The 15439-nt window shown below is 54.6% G+C and overlaps 1 protein-coding gene across 2 annotated transcripts; it reads right to left on the bottom strand.

Annotated features, from left to right (window-relative positions):
* Positions 1-3079: 3079 nt before the first annotated feature.
* On the bottom strand, positions 3080-13802 carry LOC128756870 (sodium- and chloride-dependent betaine transporter-like). Of its 2 annotated transcripts, XM_053861649.1 has the most exons (16): positions 13748-13802; positions 13421-13627; positions 10714-10848; positions 10507-10647; positions 10108-10222; positions 9610-9657; positions 9401-9530; positions 8815-8949; positions 6486-6589; positions 5526-5650; positions 5315-5427; positions 5110-5247; positions 4407-4509; positions 3793-3893; positions 3560-3706; positions 3080-3494 (listed from the first exon to the last, which is right to left on the bottom strand). In XM_053861649.1, the coding sequence occupies exons 2-16, from the start codon at positions 13614-13616 to the stop codon at positions 3339-3341; spliced, it is 1887 nt and encodes a 628-aa protein (XP_053717624.1). In that variant the 5' UTR covers positions 13617-13627; positions 13748-13802; the 3' UTR covers positions 3080-3338. The 2 variants fall into 2 exon arrangements, with proteins under 2 accessions (XP_053717624.1, XP_053717625.1); XM_053861650.1 differs by lacking the exon at positions 5526-5650 and having other exon boundaries at positions 3351-3494.
* Positions 13803-15439: the final 1637 nt, after the last annotated feature.

Genomic DNA, 15439 nt, shown 5'->3' on the forward strand with positions numbered 1-15439 from the left:
GTGGTGAAGCTCCTCTTCCATCCGCTGTGGCTGACAGAGTGTGGCCGCGCCGCCGCTGGTGTCCAGTGTTTGGTAACAAGGTTCGACCTGAACCTCTGCTCTGATCACTGCTGGCTGACCGGCAGGCCCCCGGGCCATGGGGCCCCGGCGCCGCCCACTTCTGCTGGAGTCCCACTGCGCCCAGAGCTTCTGCCAGGACGGTAACCATGGCGACTCCCAAAAGAGAGCCCCCCCCCTCTGTCAAGCGGTTATGGAAAATGAAAGCAGCATCGACTGTTGGCAGCTGGACTGGTCGGCTCCAGTGAGCCAATGGGAAGCCGCACATCAAGTGACCCGATTGAGAACAAGAGTGAGAATCATGAGGCAAGTTCACGTCAGGTCGTCCACACTGATCTGTAAAAAACCTGGCACGGTCAAAGATCTGGCCCCAACTCCGCCGTCCAAACAACAATCCTCAGAGTGAAGAGCTGGATATTTCATCATTTAATAAGACGACGGGATGGAACAGCCGAGGCCAAAGTCTGGCCCAGGGGCCCCATGTGGCCCCGTGCCTGAAGCCAAACGTTCAAAGGTTCACCCTTTCATCTGGGCCGCTGGGCTCCTACTGTACCGTCAAATGGCCACGCCCACGTCGACTCCGAGGGGATCGGAGAAGCAGGTCAGTCCCGGAAGCGACCCAGAAACCAAAGTCCAGTCCGTGGACTGCTGAGCCCTGAATGCTGGACATGGCCATCCCACCTCTGACTCCACTTGTGACCGAGATCAAAGAAGAACTGTCTTCAGCTCAGGCAGAACTTGACTCGGTCAGTTCCCCGTCTCAGCATGTGCAGCAGGTGTGAGGGTCCTGACTCCATCTGGGCCTTTGGGTGGAGTTCCAACAGGAGCCGGGTCGCTGGGACGTCTCACACCCGGGCTGGTGTCTGAACCTGTTTGTGGATCTGGGAGCTCCTTTGGAAGGAGACGCCTGCTGCCGGACACGCGACCAAAGAAGCTGTCACTCGGCGGTCGATCCAAACACGACTCTGTTGACCCAGAGAAAGTGGTGGTAGGGGTCGGGGGGAGGGTGGTGGAAGTGACTGTTAATTGAATGTCGCACTGTATCACACACATGAGTGACTGCAGTGTCCTGATAGACTTCCATCTCACTCACACTCACCAGAGCCAGTGGAGCACTGGAGGCGTCCTCTGGCTTCAGTCCTCATGAGAGCGGTGATATCGGTCGGTCATTGGCGCCGACTGGAGTTCGCCAGTTCCATGGCTCTGCTGGCAGTGACGGGACAAACCTCCTCTGGTGCTGTAGATGCTCGCCCATCCTCACCACCAGGAGGAGGAGGAGGAGGAGGAGGAGGAGGAGCGGGAGCTTCGCTCCGCTGCTTTCCAGTCTCTCCAAAATGTCCTGACCAAGTGACGCCTCCGTTACACACTGTTATGTGTCAGAAGCAGCCAAATGTAGCTCACGTAAGGTCAAATGCAAACGTTGGATTTGAGAAGATTGGAATAAACACTCTGTCATTCGTCCATCCGTTCACTCATGAGGGTCTCGCGTGGAACACCATCAATTCCTTCTTCCAAGTCCAGGTGCTAGTCAACACATATCGAGGGGTGGTAAACTCCTCTGAAGCTCGAGCACTGGACACAACCAGAAACATCACGCTTCCACGTGTCCTTCATGACAACCATAACGTCTCCTGTGCTCTGTCTAAACTCCATATTATCACACGCACAACATTCTCCTACGTTCATACGTATATACAGCATTTGCTGGGTTGTTTTTGCTTGCTCTCTGCCATAGAGAGTCATGTCTGTGTGGCTGATCCTGGGCCTCAGGAGTGACAGATGTGTGTCATCCCACATCTTCTCATGTGTCCCAGGAGCGGACACAGCCTGCAGCCACGAGAGGGCACTCTTGGCTCCTTTCCAGCCTTCAGGACTCACGACCTGATTCTTGCTCTTCCTGCTCATGTGACAGAACAAAGCCGGCTGTGGTGATACCTTTCCCTTGCAGCTTCAGTCACACGTTATTCCAGTGTTATTATTAAAAGGTGCCTTTGGAGGGCAGAGGTCCTCTTGATCTGTGACAAGTCCGACTGCGACTGGCGGTGCAGTGGGACTCAGGCACTTCTCACTGCTCCTCACGATGCGTCTTTGACAGGCGCGACGCTCCCTCCAGGGCTTTTTCATCAGTGAAAATGTTCTCTCTTTTCACTGATTTGTTTGAAATGCAGCGAAACATGGTTCTGGAGCTACATGGCGGGAAGTAAGGCGCTTTGCAAATGAGCTTGTGAAAACTAGTGTCAGCTGCAGGCTGCAATGATTGGAACCAAACATGCTTCATTTGCAAAAAGCAATGAGTCACTCAAAAGCATGTGACACACACACACACAAGAAAGAAAGCAATGGAGACGCTAAATAAACAGTGACAATAAAGTTGGTCCATGGTTTTGATGAGCGTAGTTTACTTTGTCCTCCGGCAGTTGCCATAGTTGTAGCAGAGGTTCTGTGGTGCGGCGGGTTAAACTGTAGCAGAGAGCACAGCCATGAATACGCCTGGCGTCTTCACTGACTGCTGTCCCCGCCGGATCCACCACTTACAACCCTCGGCTACGTTTGGTTCCGGAGCTCTGATGAGGGCGGAGCCTGGCGGAGGTGTGGATGGGGGCGGAGTCTGAGAGGTCAAGGTGTGTGTGAGCTGCTGCTCTGTTGATGTAGAGGCTCAGAAACAGCTGGAGAGAGATGGAGGGCGGCCATCTTGCTTTATAGTGTTGGGCTTCTGACTTCCCTCTGTTCTACAGTTCCATCATGGGGATTTGGAGGATCCAGGATCCTTCACGTCCGAGTCGCCACCGTTGGCACCAAGATTTGTTTGGCGTCACACGTGACGTCATCTCAACCAGGAGGAGGGAGCGTGATGGCGGTGAGTCTCTGAGCGCCGCAGAGCATCAGAACCTCCTTCAGATTCACACAGTAGTTTGGGTCAACACCAAGTCTGACCTTCATTGAACTCTATTGTCTGTTCCTCCTCAACCCAAGTCATGAGAACAAACGGCACACTTCACCATAAAAAGCAAAATCAGCACATTTTATTAGTAATTGATAGACGACAGTTCTGAGGAAATACTTTAGTTTCCTGCGCAACATGCTGGACAGGTAGCTGCGTAAGTGTTGATATTGAGTACAAAAGAGAGGTCAGGGTAATATGCAGGAGGCTAATGAGGATATATGAGGTGGAGCTCCTGCTGCTGCTGCTGGCTGAGGAACTGGTGGAGCCAGCTGTCCGGCGCTGTGGAGCACAGAGGGAAGCCCCGCACCCGTCACACCCGGCTGAGGCTGGGACCCGCTCACACCGGCTGCTCCATCGCCTCCTTCTCGCTCAGCTGCACCTGGGTGGGCGGCGCCGGGGGCCCCAGGACCACCCTCTTGCACAGGGTCAGCAGCGGCCTGTGGGGCCAGGCCTGCCGCAGGCTGCGGTCCGGAGCGGTCATGCTGTCAGGGCTCTGCAGGAGACGCCGCGTGAGATGACGATGATGATGGTGATGAGACAGGCGAGGTTCTGGCTCACCCTGCACAGGCGGACCAGGACGAAGATGGGGATCATGAGCAGCGGCGTCACCAGGACCAGCGCCGCCAGGCCTCGCACCACGCTGCCGGGCACGTACTGGTACTCCAAGAGGGGCTGCATGTTGATGTGCTCCACCAGGAGCAGCAGCTGGGGGGCAGCAGAGGGAGGCGTGTGTGTGGGGGACCACCCAGCTTCCTCCTGACCCAAACCTGCGTGGTCACAGAAGCACTCACCCCACACAGCAGCGGCGTGATGAACAGCCAGCAGTACTTGATGAGCGGCAGGGGAACCACGCCCGTCATGTCCTTGATGTTGTCCAGGAAACGGTCCGCTCCTGCAAAGCCGTGAGAGACGATCCGTCCGGTGACCCACAAAAATCAAAACAACAATCTCATGCTCGAGTCTCCAGTCGCTCTCATCGTCTCATCCACTTTGGCTGGCGCTTTCAAGAAGAACGTGGAGAAGTCACTCAACCTCACTTGTCTCTTTTCACTGCAGCACTGACCAAATTCACCGAGCTGTGCTTGAAAAGATAGGGATTTCTCAGCTGTCAGTCAAATGCTCGTCCACTCTGGCACCACTTTCCTTGAGAAGCCACCCTGGATCTTCGGCTCAGTAACAACAATAGTCATGTCATGGTTATTTGTAAGGCACCTGTCAGACACGCCGGCTCACAAGGTGCTTTACATCAAAGCAGAATCAAAGTCAACCACCCAGCCCAGCCGACAGTGGGGAAGAAAAACAGAAAATCGAGTGTCGGTCAGTCAGCGTGGCACGACAACAAAGGCCCAGACTCAGCCAGTCTCGTCTCCTTCCAGGCTGGGTCCCAGACCGGCCGCCGTCTCACCGTAAATCCAGGCCACAGCCACGGACTGGACGCCCGCGATGAGCAGGAGGCTGGTTCCGCTCGGCCCGTACTCGTCGATGACGTGGAACAGTATGATCCCTCCCTGCCAGAGGAGACATGTGGCCTTCAACTTCCTTGGCTGGATTCAGTGAATCTGAGCGTGTCTCTTGTCTACTCTCCCAACAACTGCTGGTCTGTCTAAACAACAGCACACACGCAACAGAAACTTCGTCAAGGCAGCCACAGCGGATGGGTCATGTGATGCTGGCGTGACCTACAAATCACATGGTGGGACTGAAACAGAGCCGACATCATGGCTTTCATCTATCCCTTCTTCAATAAACCTTCTGGAACCTTCTGCACTGGAGGGACTAAAGAAGAATCAAGTGATCAATACTTGACCTGCTGTCCGTCCGAGGTCATTACACTCGGTATATTTCACAATGTAAATCGCAAAAATGTCCACATGAACTTTCAGGTTTAAGTTGATCTTGATTTTCATTTGAGCGTCGCAGTATTTCCTTGACAATTGTACAACAAGACCCGCACCGAAAACAAGTGACGTACCATTCCACTCACAAATCAATAACGATTCACGTGTGGGAGCCATGGGTGGATGAGGCTTCGTGAGACAGTGTTGCAGGGCTGATGAAACAGCGCCCTCATGTTCTGGTCACCCGTCCACAGATCCGGTCACTCCTACCTTGGTGACGAAGAGCAGCCCGATCAGGAAGCACATCCCAGCCATGAGCAGCACCAGGATCTCTCTGGCCCCGGGCCTCCTCAGCCGAGCCGGGAACAGGTCGCTGATGGTGGTGACCATGCTCTCCACGCAGAGAAACTGGACAGCAGAGGCGTGGTTAGGCTCAAAGGCCGGAGCCCTGCTGGCTGCGGGGCGTGACACTTGCCTGGGAGTCGATGCCCAGGAGGAAGATCATGATGAAGAACAAGACGGTCCAAAAACGAGGGGCCGGCAGCAGCGACAGAGCCCTGGGGTAGGCCATGAAGACCAGACCGGGACCTGCAGCCGGGGAGAGGGAGGCGTCAGCACATGAAGTCTGAAGGCTTCGCTGGGAAACCATGGGTCAGGACAAGGAAAAGCCACGCGCTTTAGCTCACCACTAGAGGCCACCGTTTCCATCGACACCGCCATGTCCTGAGCCAGGAAGCCCAGGACGGAGAACACCACCAGCCCACCGAAGACCCCGGTGGCAGCGTTGAGGCCGCACAGCAGCAGACTGTCCCTGCACAGACACAGGCACCAGCACTCGCTCACTCGGTTCCTGTGCTGTATCACTCGTTTAGTCTTTCATTTCGTTGTTTCTCACATTCATACAGACTGACTTGCTTGTAGAAAACAATCTTCACAATTCCATGATGCACTGCAGTTCCATGAACTCAGCATCATCAGAGAAGTGAGTGAGGGCAGCGCAGGACAGGTATGAGTCAGTGAGACGGTGGGGGGGTGAGAGGCGGGGTCCATCAGGGATGGCCTACCAGCCCAGTCTAGACAGACAGACTGTGATGTTTGCCGATGATATAGTGAGCAGGATTGACAGGAGCACAGATGAAGGGACGAGCTGGAGAGGAATGAAGCTCAGGAGGACCAAGACAGATGAGTGAACGAGAGAGAGAGGCAGGAGAGGAGGTGAAGACAGAGGACTCTGCCTCAGTCTTCCAGGCAGAGATGAAGGGAGGTGAGGAGGTTAGGGGGGAACCGGTGGAGACGACGGTGGTCAGACCTGCCACGGTCTCTGGTTCAGAGACAGTCGCTCTGACTCTGAGTCAGAAGAGTCAGAGTTGAAGATGCTGAGGTTCTCAGTGGGAGTGACGAGGAAGGACGGAGGGAGAAGTTTGGACTCATGAAGAGGGGAGACAGGGAACGTTGGACATGGAAGCACCAGGCAGAAGAAGGAGAAGAAGATGTGAGGAGAAGATAGATGTGGACCAGGGAGGATGATGGAGATCAGTTCAGGTGGAGGAAATGCCGAAAGGAAAAAGAGGATGCAAACACAGACAGCCCCCCACCACCTCCACGCCTGAGCCCTCTGCTTCTCCTCCTCAGTGTCAGTGGGTCACCTGTAGCAGTTGTTGTTGTACGTGTTGTAGCTGCTCATGGAGGTCAGGACGCCGTGGCCCACAGCGTGGGAGAAGATGACCTGTGAAGCCGCCTCCTGCCAGACCTGTGGGGAGCAGAGGGAAGTGCTCAGTCACAAGTCCCGCCCCCAACATCCTTGCTGCTGCAGCGTCTCCAGTTACAGCCTGAACTGGGCGCTGGACATCTGGAGGAACATGCAGCTGGCCGGGCTCCAAACATCCAAGCCCCTCAGTCGGGCCCCAAGTGGCCGGCAGACCCGTCCTGGCCTCGAACAGAACACTCGTGTCTGATCGACGCTTGAATCAGCAGCACATTCGGCCGATCAAACGTCCTCTGGATGGCGCCAGGAGTGGCTTTGATCAGGCAACATCTGGTGTTTCACAACAGCTTTTCTCAGCTCACTTTCCCACAGTTCTGCCCGAGGACGTGTCGGGACAACAGGCTCGACCAGCCACGGGAAACACACAGCAAATGAGAGGGCAGGAAACGCTTCCCAGAAAGATGGCGCACTTCACAGGAGAAAGCAGGTCGGTCCGAGGCAAACCTGCAGGGACTCCACAGCTGACTTATCCAGGCGGAGGACAGGCAGAGAATCCAACACATGATGTTGTGTTGTGGAAATACACACTCACATACTCAACCCCAGCGACGGGAAGTGTGCACAGAGTAGTCACCTTCTTTGTGTCCTACGTTCAGATGTTCACTCTTGTGTCACTAGGTTCCATTCACTTCAGAGAAATTCAAACCCCATTTTAAAAGTCAGATCACATCTTGTTTTACATTAACAGACCAAGCATTTCTTCTTCTTTCTCTGTGGGCTCCTCCCTTCAGAGGTGGATCACCCTCCTCCATCCCCCCCTGTCCTCTGCTTCCTCTTCTCTCAAACCTCATGTCCTCCTTCATCACCTCCATCAACCTCCTCTGTGGCCTTCCTCTCCACCTTCTGCCTGCCAGTTCCAACATCTCAACATCTTCATCTACCAATGTACTGGCTCTCTCTCTCTCTCTCCTCTGTACATGTCCAAACCATCTCCATCCAGCCTCTCTGACTTGGTCTCCTGAAGACCTGAGCACATGTGCTGTCCCTCTGATCCTCTCATCATCCTGCTCTCACTCCCAGAGAGAAGCTCAGCATCTTCATCTCTGCTACCTCCAGCTCTGCCTCCTGTCTTCTCCTCAGTGCCACTGTTTCCAAACCATACAACGTTGCTGGCCTCACCAGCCTTCTGGACACTTTCCCTCTCATCCTTGTTGACAGCCTTTTGTCCCACATCACACCTGAGACTTTTCTCCAATGATTCCATCCTGCCTGCACCTGCTTCTTCACCTCTTCCTCACACTCTCCATGGCCCTGGACAGTGGAGCCTCAGTACTTCAGACCCCCACCTTCTTTATCTCTGCATCCTGTAGCTTCACCTGTCCACTTGGCTCCCTCTCATTCACACACATGGATTCCCTCTTACTGCAGCTGACCTTCATTCCTCTCCTTTCTCTGGCAGACCTCCACCTCTCCAGCTGATCTTCCACTGGCTCCCTGCTCTCACCACAGATCGCCATGTCATCTGCAGACATCACGGTCCAAGCATTTCGATAACCAAAAAATGCCGTTATAAAAACCAAAGTGAATTTGATTCATTGACGCCGCACCCCTCCAGAAACATCCGAATTCCCCCTCAGATGCTCAGGATAACACTCAGGAGAGCCGCCAGGAAAGAAGAGTTGGTCACGCCAGAGAAGCTTGTGTTTTCAGGGTCTCATCCTGACGGACTGGACTCCACAGCTGTCAAAAGAACATTCAGCTCCAGCGTCCACTGGCCGGGACACTTGTCATGAGTGAGTGAGCCTGTTGTTTTGCCTGATCTCTGCCTGGTCTTGGAAAACAGGGGAGGCAGGACGCGCCCACCCATGCAGGCCTCCACAAATGCCTGACTGGAGGGACAGTAGCTCTGAGCGCGCCCTGAAGAGCTGCCTGTGATCCTGAAGCTGACACTGTTCAGTCGCTGCAGGGAAACACCAGATATTACACTGAAAGATGTGGCCTCAGGAAGGAGCCCCGCTCACCCCTCCCTCCAGAATGTGATGTGGGGCTAAAGAATGCGACCCCTGAAGCTGAGGGTCACGCTGCAGACTGCGGGAGGACATAGAGCGACTCTATCTGCTGCTACACTCGGGGTCTTTGTGAGGGTCCAGTTGCTGCCTGGATTCCAGAGAGTGACTTCATGGAGCAGTCATGAACATCCAAGTGTAATGTTCAGGGCTCCACACCGGCCCCACACCACTGAAGAGAGAGAGAGAGAGAGGTTCTCTTACGTCCAAATCTGCCAGCTTACTGAAGCTGGGGACCAGGAAGTAGCGAAGGCCCGTTCCCGCTCCGGGCAGTGTCACCCCGCGGACGAAGAGGATGAACATCAGCAGGTACGGCAGCGTGGCGGTGACGTACACCACCTGCAGGACGGAGAGGAGAGCTGCATCAGTCACACGGGAACACAGCAGTGAGGAGCTGAGAACAGTCCACTGAGCTCACACACACTGCTCCCTCTCACTTGAGCTGAAACACATGTATACTGGTCGGTGTTGAACCAGTGTTGTCATTGTACTTCTCCAACCTACGTGTGCGTACGTGAGAGGGAGGGATGGACGGAGACCAAAGAGGGTGAAGAGCAGAGTGCAGGCGGGTGGAGGCGACTGTCCGCCAGACAGAAGCTACCCAGAAGAGTTCGGAGGTAGAAGTGCTTCATCAGAGGAACCAGGTTGGAACCAAGTTAGGGAGGTCCCATGGTTTGGGCACAGGGAGAGAGGAGACAGTGTTGGACTGGAGATGAAGAAGACAACAGCCAGGGGCCAAAGACAGAGGAGGACAGGAGAAACTCATGACTTGGATGAGAAGGCTGCGTACTTTTCCGGATAACCTGATTCCCTTGAAGATGCAGAAGTAGCAGATGATCCAGGCGAGCAGGAGACACAGCGCCAGGTCCCAGTGGGGCGCCCCGATCGCCATGCTGTCGCGGACCCTCAACACACGGTTCCTGAGGGAGAAACACGGACCACATGGAGAGACGCGCTCTCTCCTCCTCCTCTGTGTGTGGGTGTGTGTCGCACACTCACGTCCAGAACTCGTCCTCCGAGGTGATCCTGTACTGTTCGAAGCCATACCTGAACAAGAGAACAGCCTCTTTAAAAACGGTCAAACCTGAGCGCTTCGTCGTCTGCAGCCTGTTTACTGGGACACTTCTCCAGCCTGAACCTTGACAGTCGAGTTGAGACGTTACCAGACTGGGCCACTGGCCCCAGCGCGCGCGCGCACGTGTGTGTGGGTGTGTGCCTGCTGCAGTAGAACCCAGGGTCCCGCAGACCCTCGTCACCGGAGGAAAAGCTCTGGCTGGTGGGAGCTTGGATTGTGTCCACAAGACCACTCAAACCTTTTCTCTGTTCACCACACCGGCTCAAACATGGAAGAGGTTTTGGTGCGTTTGTCGTGGACCAACTCAAGAGCTCAAGTGAGTCATTGCTTCCACCAACTTGTCGGTCACTGATTTCACGAGCCTCGCTGACTTCCTGGTCCTGTCGCTCTGAGCCACTGCGCCCATCTGCCAGACCACTCACTCAGTGCTGTTGATGAAGTACTCCTCCAAGCTGATGTTGTTGAGGAAGGACCAGCTGGCGTTGGGCTGATACAGGTGAGGGTTTGCATAGACACTCTGGTGGGCTTGACACAACTCTGTGAGGCGAGATGGAAAATGCTGGTGTTAGGGCTCAAACCTCCACAACGAGACTTGCGCTGCTCAGCCCAGGGCAGGTGGAGGTCGGGGGGGCAGCAGCCAACATGAAGAAGTCCAGACTCTCCCCAGAAACCGCTCTATTCTGGGGGAATCCCTAGCGTGTCCTGGGTCTGCCCCAGAGCTTCCTCCCAGCAGGACACGTCTGGAACACCTCACTGACGCTGCCTCCGTTTTCCTCGGACTCTTCATCAATGGGCCTGTCAAGTCCAAGACTGCATCTCACCTGAGTTCCAACTGTTGTCACACGTGGACCAGGGCAGGGGGTCTTTGAAGGAATGGACAAAGTAGAAGATGGTCCAGGCCATGACCACGATGTAGTAGATGTTGAGGTAGATCAGAACCACCAGCGAGGCCACGCCCACACCTGCGGCAGAGACACACAGGTGTGCGACACGTCTGTCCTCCTCAGGGCCTCCAGACGGGCACTCACCCTCCAACATGGGGCAGATCCTCCTCCAGGCCGTGACAGCTCCCTGACTGGTGAACTGGCCCAACGCTGTCTCCAGGAAGAAGAGGGGGAGGCCCAGGAACAGCAGGAGCAGGAAGTAGGGGACCAGGAAGGTGGCTGGAAACAAAGGGGAGAGCAGGAGCAGAGTGGTGGTGATGGGTGGCAGTAGGTGTGACGACCAGGAGGAGACGTCTTGGCAGCTCAGTCTCAGTCTCAGTCCAAAATTTGACTGGTAACATTTGAAGCAGCAACAGCAGAACCAGAGGAGCAGTGGGAAACATGATAGCCTGAGTATCAGATGGTTGTTATCTGACTAGACGGCTTCAACACGTCAAGGAACTGCTTCTAAAATGTTCTGCTCAGTCAATCTGATCTGATCTTTGTTTTGTGCCTTTTGTCCTACTTCAGAACCTCTCGGGTTCAGTTGTGCGCCTCTCTGAAGTGCAGACTGTCAGTTGGATCCAGTGGCTGCTTCTCCCTCGTCTCATGAAGCATCGAGTCCAAGAGGAAGCTGCCAGACTCCATGAGGCTTCATGACACAGTAGTGAAGGGTAGATGAGGCTTCATGACACAGTAGTGATGGGTAGATGAGGCTTCATGACACAGTAGTGAAGGGTAGATGAGGCTTCATGACACAGTAGTGAAGGGTAGATGAGGCTTCATGACACAGCAGTGAAGGGTAGATGAGGCTTCATGACACAGCAGTGAAGGGGAGATGAGGCTTCATGACACAGCAGTGAAGGGTAGATGAGGCTTCATGACACAGCAGTGAAGGGTAGATGAGGCTTCATGACACAGTAGTGAAGGGTAGATGAGGCTTAATGACACAGCAGTGAAGGGTAGATGAGGCTTCATGACACAGCAGTGAAGGGCAGATGAGGTTTCATGACACAGTAGTGAAGGAGAGATGAGGCTTCATGACACAGCAGTGAAGACCTCACATCATTTCTAAACCAGCAGCGCCATCTAGTGGCCTGTGAACAACAGCTGCAATACAGTTTCATGACGCCTCATCTACCCACCACTACTCAATAGCGCCTCCTCTGGTCAGAGTCAGAGTCGGTGGTGAAACAGAGAGGTGCTTCATGCCACCAAATCTGACACTCTGGCAGTGACAGACTAAATTCAAAGCCGTCTGTCTGGCGTAGCGCCTGACAGACGGCTCCACACCTGGCTGGCTTGGACGTGGTATCAGCAGCAGGAGCAGTGGTTAAGGGGGAGGTCAGTAAAGGTGGTGGCAGGTCGCAGCTGTCGCAGCAGTAGAACCGGTGGTGGCGTTGAGGACAGGTCGCTGTTCCTCCTCAACAGTGGGTCGCACTCGTCTGATATTGTTCATGCCGCAGACTGCAGCCTCACTGTTTTAGCTCCGGCAGAGCAAGTCAAGTGGCTGGTTTAGACCCCGGGTCAGATTCCAGTGCGTCACAGCAAGTCACTTCCCAGTCACATGGACAGCAAACACATCAATGTGTACATTCCCTCAGAGCCTGAGAAAGCGGGTCAGTCCCGGTTCCTTCTTCCCCACACACGACTGTGCCGCACAGCTAGACTCCGCCCATCATTCACAGCAAGGTCCACCAGGAGAGGCGGCCGTGATCCTCACCTCCGTGAGAAGCGTTCTTCTGCCTCCACGACCAGACCTTTGATTCTGTCTGGACCATGGTGTTCACGGACGTTAGAGCTACTGTGACCTCTGATGGAACCCTGCTGAAGCTGCTTCTCAAGTCAACGTGTTGGACTGATCGATTTCAGCTGCCGGTACATTCTGCACACCTGCAGAGCCACATCAGGTTCTGGCCCGGTCCAGGACACCAGCGGAAAATACACACACACACACCCTCACACACACACACACACCCTCACACACACACACACACACACCCTCACACACCCTCACACACCCTCACACACACACACACACCCTCACACACTCACACACCCTCACACACACACACACACCCTCACACACACACACACACACTCACACACCCTCACACACCCTCACACACACTCACACACCCTCACACACACACACACACCCTCACACACACACACACACACTCACACACCCTCACACACCCTCACACACACACACACACCCTCACACACACCCTCACACACTCACACACCCTCACACACCCTCACAGACACACCCTCACACACACACACACCCTCACAGACACACCCTGACACACACACACCCTCACACACACACACACCCTCACACACACACACACCCTCACAGACACACCCTCACACACACACACAGACACACCCTCACAGACACACCCTGACACACACACACACCCTCACACACACACACACCCTCACAGACACACCCTCACACACCCTCACAGACACACACACCCTCACAGACACACACACCCTCACAGACACACACACCCTCACAGACACACCCTGACACACACACACACACACACACCCTCACACACACACCCTCGCACACTCTTTCTCTCTCCCGTTTGTCTTCCTATCTTAGTGAGGACCTCTCCTGGCCATCACCCTTTCCCCAGCCTCTCCCTCTGAACCTAACCTAACGTCCCAAACACGTGGCTAAACTTCACCTTGCTCTGAACCAAAGTGGACCTGCCACTCTGAAGGTTAAGACCTCACAAAGGTCCTCACGAAGATAGGCTAGGAGCACTCTGCCACGCGCGCGCACGGCGCTCACCTCCGCCATTCCTGTAGCAGAGATAAGGGAAGCGCCAGATGTTGCCGAGCCCGATGATGAGCGCGCTCATGGAGAGGAGCTGCTCGCGCTTGTTGCTCCACCGCGCCCGGGCGAGAGCGTCGCCGGCGCCGGACGCCTCGCGCTTGGCCGCCTCCGCCGCTGCAGGCGACTCCGCGGCGGCTGCTTCTTCGCTCATGGTCGCGCGCTCTGGCGGCAACAACGAGGACAAACTTCCGTCAACACCGTTTGGACCCCGCTGTCGTGATCCGCGCGACACACGTCATCAGTTACGACCTGCTCTGAAGCCAAAGAAAGAAGTTTACGGACCTGGATGAGGTCTGACTCTCCGACGGAGTGAGAAGCTCTGGTCCGACTCCAGACTGGGGCGTCACCCGCCCCTCCACACGCACACGCCCACAGACAGGAAGGAGCGCTCTTCATCCTCCGCTGCCATCATCACTCCACACTTCCCTCCACAACATGTGTGTGTGTGTGTGTGTCAAACCAAAGGCCCGGGGGCCACTTCTGGCCCATCACGCCATTTCACATGGCTCCACCAAGAGCTTCTCGAAATACTCGTACTAGGTTTGGATGTGGAGCAGAGCGAGCGAGCGAGCGCAGGGTGAAGGGAAAGGGCTCGGTCCATGGTGCGGTTTTCCTTGAGGAGGGAACATGTGTTGGCTGTGATGCCTGCTGAGAAGGTGAGTAATAGGAAGAAAGGGCGACACACTGTGTGCAATATAACTGGCGGGTGCCCATCTTTCGCAGCTTGTCATAAAGAGTATGAGTGAGTCAGTGCTCTGTGCCTGCGAACACTGAGCGGGAACGATGCTTGCCACACACACGGAGTGATACAGCTGGAATCCACCATTGCGCCGCCAAGAGAGGGCGCTGTAAAACACAGCTGCAGCCTTAGAACCTTCAAACCCGTGGAAGCACATTTCCGCCAGGTAAAAAAAAAAAAGTTAACTTGTGATTTGGTTTTTTTTTGCTTGGTGATTTTTTTCTCACACTGTTTTTTTACCTGGCGGAAATGGGTTTCTAGAAGGGCTGCTAGAGGTTGTTTGTTTCACGCCTCTGGACCGTGAGACGCTCAGTTCTAACCCATGAGCCACGGATGGTGGCAGCAGTGAGTCAGTGAACTGACCTGACCGCTGCACATCTGTGAGAGTCACCAACTATGGAGAAGTTCTTGGAAAGAAACAATGATGAAGACAGTGATGGCGCCCCCTACAGTAAACACTGTTCACCTGTTGGAGCAGTTTTGACAGCAGTTTTAGGGTGATACTTTTATTTACACTTTACTGAGATCTTCTATGGACTTTAAATAGATATTCGATGACAACAAAATATCTTTGTGATGATCCCATGCTTTCATGTCATTTCACAAGGGTCTGGTTTGTTTACGTGTCAGTAGATTAGTCCAAGTCCAAGTCAACTTTATTGTCATGAGTACTAACAAGTGAAACTGCAGTCCTCCCAGCACACACTTATCAATGCGTCATGGTTTGCTGGACTTGTGTGTGTGTGTGTGTGTGTGTGCACTTCTCAAAGTGACGCTTATTCATCAATATGGCGCCACAATAACTTGAACCTCAGACTTGGATGGTTCTTGACTGGAACAAGGTGGTTTGCTCTCTCTGGGTCGGTGGAGAGTTCCTGCCCCAAGTGGTGGAGTTTAAGTATCTCGGGGTCTTGTTCTCGAGTGAGGGAAAAGGGGAGCGTGACATTGATAGAGGGGTTGGTGCAGCGGCAGCAGTGATGTGGTCGCTGTATCGGACTGTCATGGTGAAGAGGGAGCTGAGTCACAAGACGAATCGCTCTACGTCCCCCCCTCACCTGTGGTCACCAGCTTTGGGTCATGACCGACAGGATGAGATCGGCTGAGATGAGTTTCCTCCGCAGGGTGGCTGGGCCCCGCACCCTGAGAGATAGGGTGAGGAGTTGGGTCAGAGCTCGGGGTGGAGCCGCTGCTCCTCCACATGGAGAGGAACCAGCTGAGGTGTCTCGGGCATCTGA

Source organism: Synchiropus splendidus, chromosome 4 (assembly GCF_027744825.2).
Source record: "Synchiropus splendidus isolate RoL2022-P1 chromosome 4, RoL_Sspl_1.0, whole genome shotgun sequence".
Taxonomy (NCBI): Eukaryota; Metazoa; Chordata; class Actinopteri; order Syngnathiformes; family Callionymidae; genus Synchiropus; species Synchiropus splendidus.